At 42.2% G+C, this 6,360-nt stretch overlaps 1 protein-coding gene across 2 annotated transcripts in view; it reads right to left on the bottom strand.

Moving 5' to 3' along the window:
* Positions 1-5,569: 5,569 nt before the first annotated feature.
* LOC146058714 (uncharacterized) overlaps positions 5,570-6,360 on the bottom strand; it is a 42,472-nt gene continuing 41,681 nt past the window's right edge. For both annotated transcript variants that reach the window (XR_014469913.1, XM_083170964.1), the window contains one exon: positions 5,570-5,782. Coding sequence is in view for 1 of the 2 variants with exons in the window: in XM_083170964.1 (XP_083027090.1) it covers positions 5,762-5,782 (21 nt within the window). In the remaining variant the exon portion in view is untranslated. The remainder of the gene's footprint in view (positions 5,783-6,360) is intronic.

Below are 6,360 nucleotides of genomic sequence, written 5' to 3'. Positions count from 1 at the left end.
ATAATTAGTTCTGCCAAGGTTCTGTCCATAAGGAGATTTGCTCCTTGAAAAGTTTTGTTATACATTGCGGTTAGTGAGGCATTAGAGTTTTCTCAAAACTTCCAATAACATAAGGTGTTGATCATCTGGGCAGTGGACAGTGCTGTTTTTCATCAATTTTATTGATAGTAGGATTTTTGCATTGTAAATAAGGTCCAATTTGTGCAAAGTACTAAACTTGTTTATTAATGAGCCACAGTTTCCAAGTTGACATAAAAAGTTTTTTCAGCCTGGATATAAAAAAAACATGATTTATTCCAAGACTCATAAATGAACATTCTTGCAAATGACAATATACAGGACCAGTGGCGGTTTTTACGTGTGTCATCCAGTGTGGAAGGGGGCCTGGCCTCATGACCATGAGGGCCTATCCTCTTGTTTCTGCTGTTTGGAGAGCCTTTCTCATCATGCAGGGTGCTTGCATAAGGGAAGACTGTTACACATGCCTGTATCCTGGTGACACACGCCGGATGTTATGTTGACTGATGGCAATCACAGTAACTGGCAATGCGGCCTTGTGCCCGGGGCTCACACTACAGTGATAGGGCATCAGCACTATGGCCCTTACTCAGATCTGATTGCAGTACAAATTTGTTTGGAAAATGGGCAAAACCATATGCACTGCAGGTGGGGCAGATGTAACATGTACAGAGAGAGTTAAATTTGGGTGGGGTGTGTTGAAACTGAAATCTAAATTGCAGTGTAAAAATAATACAGCCAGTATTTACACTGCACAGAAACAAAATAACTCACACAATTCTAACTCTCTCTGCACATGTTACATCTGCCCCACCTGCAGTGCACATGGTTTTGCCCATTTTCCAAACAAATTTGTACTGTGATCAGATCTGAATAAAGGCCTTTGTGTGCAAAAGAGATCTCCCAGCCTCCAATCTGCGCCATAATGATGAAGTTCCCATATATATGTATGAAGTCTAAATTGTTAGGCATCACAAAAGGACAAACCACATTGTGTTTCAGTGACAGGCAGTTGCATCACTATGGAAGGGGCAATGAATGAATCACACACAGTGGCGTAACTAGAAATTTCCTGCCCCCTGCCAAAATAATTTTGGTATGCCCCAACCCCATACATTTATTATATATTTTTTTACCTAAATGCTCAGTGCCAGGGGTTTCATGCTCATTGCCAGGGGTTTCATGATCATTGCCGGGGGTTACATGCTCGTTGCCAGGAGTTACATGCTCATTGCCAGGGGTTACATGCTCGTTGCTAGGGGTTTCATGCTCATTGCCAATGATTACATGCTCGTAGCCAGGGGTTTCATGCTCGTTGCCAGGAAGTTACATGCCCATTGCCAGAGGGTTACATGCTTGTTTCCAGGGATTTAGATGCTTATTGCAAGGGGGTCCCTATAGAGTGTAAGCTTGCAGCAGGGCCCTCTTACCCCCAAGTCTGTCTCTTGTTACCCAGTTTGTTCTATCACTGTATACAATAGTAAAGCGCAACGGAATCTGCTGCGCTATATAAGAAACTGTAAATAAATAAATATATATAAATTGCTGCCAAGAATCTATAACTTTCTGGTAGTGATATACGCCACACAGTAGGACATCCAACATCTATCCATCTGTCAAGCAGGACCTCTAAGGGGGTGGCCATTTTTGGAGGGATATTTTCAGAAGATTCCATACGGATGGCCAGACCCATTGGAATCTGTAGAAACCATCGCCGGTTCCCCTAAGCCACCGCATGGACTGCAGTGCCATTGTTACACCACTGATCACACATCTCCACTGTTGTGTGCCCAGAACACACAGTACCTGCCTCTCCTGACCTGCACAGGTCAGGAGAGTGTATGGAGAACCCAAGAACTGAGCCTGGAGGTGCGGACTATGAATGCGAAAACCCGCTGCTTGTGGATGCACAAAGCCTGGTATCTGGGGTCCCTTCCATCTCTGTCCATCTGGAAGGCATTGATCTATGACAAAACAATGCCAAAGACACAGACTGTGTACTAGGCCCTACTCTACCTCCGCGTAATGGAAACGCAATTGTGATTCTATGCCTAAGCAAATAGAGCTTTCATATCATATAATTACAGAACACATATTAATCAATTACATTGAATTGTATCATTGTGTTTAACTGCTTAAATGTTCAAATAGCGCCTAGTACAAAGAACAACAGCAAAAGCCCAAATAACTCATTATTTCTCGTTACCGAGTATAACGATGGCAGCCAGGCAATACCAACATAAAGTAATTATTATATCACAGAAAATCAAACAGTACAAATGAAAACAAGGCATATTTGTTGTTAATTAACGCCATAACTTAAAGGCGATTGTCTTATCATATGCGCTCTAGTCCGTCCTCTCTGTAATCTATAGAGAAGGAGAATCACCAGGATCATTGCAGAGTGAGAAGAAAATAATCACTTCATTAAAACTATTCAGGTATTCATGAAGTACTAAAATATGGATAATGACTTGAACTGCCTACTAAAATCATCATCTGTCCCCAATTAATACTGATGTATTGTACTTCTAAGAGCTGTTAATGATCATATTAATAGTAAATTATTGCTGCTCATATAATTTGTCCTTATAATCATGTATATATCATACAGTAGTTGCCACTGAACACTACCCCAGGAGGCTTATTACTTTCCAGATTGTACAAAATTTATTGCCGGAGTTTATTTGTAGTGATATATGGTAGTAAAATAAAAAAAAAATTCCGGCTGATAACTAAATGCTTTAAGTCCTTTGTCCTGTATATTGGGAATTAGGTACATACAGTAGCTCAGACCTCCATGAATGCAGACAAGACAAATCATAAAATGTGTGTGTACAGTATTTGTGTGTGTGTGTGTGTGTGTGTGTGTGTGCATAATTGCAGTGATGGGGGGGGGGGGGAGATGTATTAAATATTGGGAGGTATGCTAGATAGAGTATATATAGTTAGTTAGAACTTTATCTTTTTCCAAATTAAGTCTCCATGGTTAGATGCATCTTCCTTTTGTCGTGAACTGTTATGCTGGATACACACTAGACAATATTGTTAAGGATTTTACTGATTCTGTTGGGTTGGAACAACAAAATCGAAATATCATCTATTGTGTACGCAAGATGTTGCTCGTGATGTGTGGTTCCGTGCATCATAAGCGTCATCCTCCATAGGCCCTGCATGTGGACGGGAACCCTGCCCGTCTTCGCTTCAGGGAGACAGGCAGGGTTGGGGGGGGGAGCCGTGGACAGTGACGGGGAGACAGCGGGGACTGTCAGGGAGCTCCATCGGAAGAGGATGTGCGAGCATCTCGTGTGCGTGCATCCCCTTCCGGTGGCTGGCGGTTGTTGATCCGTCTGTCAGACCCCCGCTAAACGAGAGACACTCCATCTGTAATATGTGGATTTAACTCTTTGGCACCCCCACTCTCTCTTCCCTACACACCTTCTCCTCCCCCACCCTCTCCTTCCCTTCACACGCCTTCTCCTCCCCCCACCCTCCCTCCCTTCTGAATATTTCACTGCATGAAATATTGCAATCAACCGCTATGACTTCTCTACAGCATTTATCATTTCCTTTGTCAGCGCACTTTTTCCCCTGCACTGCAACTTTTGCAATGTACTGTACTGTAGCAATAGCTGTAAGAAAACTTCACTGTGGAAGTGTAAAATAAAAGGTAGTTATTCATTTTAAAGTAACAAAAGAGCTGAGTTTTGGTTTCATTTCTCTTCATTAAAATCCAGCAGATATATATTATCTTGACATGGAGCCTGCATGACAATGTAGCGCCGGGCTGATATTTCTGGGCATCTATCCAAGTATAGTGGTGAAATAAAAACCCTTCGTAAACAATTCCATATGTCCGTTCCCACAAGTCTTGGAGCCACAGTCTAGGAAGCAATGCTACTAAAAAGATAAGATGCTGATGATAAAAATTGGAAATGTGTATAAAAGGAAGACGCTGAGCAGTCTCCCAAAGGGCTCAAACAATCAAAATGTATCAAGAGCATAAAAGCGCAAATATACATTCACTGCAGAGTCATAAATTTAAAGGAACACATGCGACTTACCCCGGCACATTTTATTTTACATTTTGTCTGCGTTACAGAATGTTAGGAACAATACAAAAGCAATATTTACAGGCAACAATAAAAAAATAGTTCTATTATACTGTACACTATAAGACTGGGTAGGGATTAACCCAAAGTACATTCTTATAGAACCAGCATTATAAGTCACCCAGAGCATTGGCGTCAGAAGTGGGGTATAGGCTACACCAAGATGTCAGAGGGGATGACACCAAAATGCTTGCTACTCCACAGTGACAGGAGCTGGGTGCTGCAGTGTGACAGTTCTCCTGCAGCACCTGGCTCCTATCATAGAGGAGGAGCTGACGGTACAGGCTCTAGCATCCATCTCTAGTGATGCTGGGTTGCCCCCCTAGAGCAATTACAATGGGATTCCCTGTGAGGAAATGCCCTTTTAATATAGACCATCTCCCTTTTCGACTAATTGCTGGAGGTGCGTGAGTGGGATTCAGAGGGCGCACCGGGTGTCACCTGACCTGGAGGTTTCATTATTCCCCAATGCCTTTACTGAACTATAGGAATAAAGCCACCTTTGATTGCCATAAAAATATTAATAACAGCTAAATCTCAGATCAATTTGTGATTGAACCAATGTTAATTTCGTCAGTAATTTTCAATTTAGTTTTAGTCTTAGTCATATTCCTAGAATTTGACGGCATTAAATATAACATTTTAATCAAATCTTTTCATTTCATTTTAGTCATTGTAGTTGACTCATTTTCGTCTAATTTTAGACAATGATTTAGTCATAGCTTTGCAATTTATTGATACTGTAATGGATTTTGCTGAATATCATTTCTCTATCATTACCTTGAATATTTAGTATACCATTACAAATAAGTAGTCAGTGGCGTAACTACTGTAAGGCAGCCCCAGCAGCCGCTTAGGGGAGCAAGCAGCAGCAGGGTCTGTGTGGGCGCCGGCACCTACTCTACACACTGACATGCTGCTGCCTGCCGCTGCCCACTGACTGAGCACTGGAGGCGAGTCAGCCGCAGCGCGGGTGGGGCCATGGCAGAGATGTCAAATTCCCCCACTGATTCAATTGACTGTACACAGAGCCGGCTATTGGCTACTGTGTACAGGATGGGCGGGCGGATGGGCGCGCTAGGGCGGCCTGGGATGCATCGGAGCCAAGGGAAGCAGCAGTGTATGCTGGTCTCTCTTCCTCTCTCCTGCTTCAGCTTCCCTGTTATGCGTGTAACGTCGTAACGTCATCAAGTCACACGCTGGGGAAACATGCTGGAGAGGAGCCTGGAGGGGGGGGGGGGAGCCACAAACTTTTTGGCTGGGGGGGGGCAAAATTTATAGTTACGCCACTGTAAATAGTAGTAATAGTATTAGTAGTAGTACAGAAAAGGTTGAGTGTCCGTTATCCAAAATGCTCGGGACCAGCATTTTGGGAAATGGATTATTCCAGATTTTTGATTATTTTTATATTTCAATGAGGTATCTTGAGGTATCTTGAATTTGTGTCGTAGAAGCACATCAAACACATGAAATACTGTGCACACAAATATATTTTATTTGTGCATTAAACAAGGTTTTAAAACATAAAACAAAGTGTGTGTACTATCTCAGGCACTGAATTTGAATGCCAAGCAATCATTTTCTTACACATATTTACTGCCAGTTACATATCATTTCCCCAGTAGTGCCAGTTACATGTCCCCGGTAGGTTTCTAGAAGAGAGAGGAGAAAAAAGTACATTTTGGAGACTATGGTTTTCAGAATAATTTGGATAACGGATATTTGGATAAGGGACACTCAACCTGTACCAGCCTACTGCAAAATAAAATGATGCTGTAAGGAGACATTATTATAATACACATGACAAAGAGTTGTTGCACAGTACGTAAATCTAGGGCCAGGGAGGATGGATAAAACTATATAAAATACAGTATTATTAATGAAATAATCCAAAAGAATCAATCACTCGGAAAATGTGGTGATTTTTCCATTTTTTTTAGATATTTTTTTTTAACATACTTACCTGTTCCCCCGGCATCCACGGTGGACTTCAGGATCTTCTTCAGTGGTCCTAGGGGTGCATTGCGCGAGTTTGCAGGCGCGCCAGTGACATCACTGCCACGCACTCGCGCAATGCACCCCTGGGACTGGAGATGCCACAGAAGAGGATCCTGAAGCCCGCCACGTTTTTTTTTATATTTTGTTTTTTGGATATTTGGATACAGGATACTCAACCTGTACAGCATTTTCATCTAGTCAGTTTTCGTCATGACAACATGAACAAATATTT

Source organism: Crinia signifera, chromosome 2, assembly GCF_055691185.1.
Source record: "Crinia signifera chromosome 2, ASM5569118v1, whole genome shotgun sequence".
Classification (NCBI taxonomy): domain Eukaryota; kingdom Metazoa; phylum Chordata; class Amphibia; order Anura; family Myobatrachidae; genus Crinia; species Crinia signifera.
The sequence above is the reverse complement of the archived record's forward strand: the minus strand, read 5'-3'. Positions and strand labels throughout refer to the sequence as shown.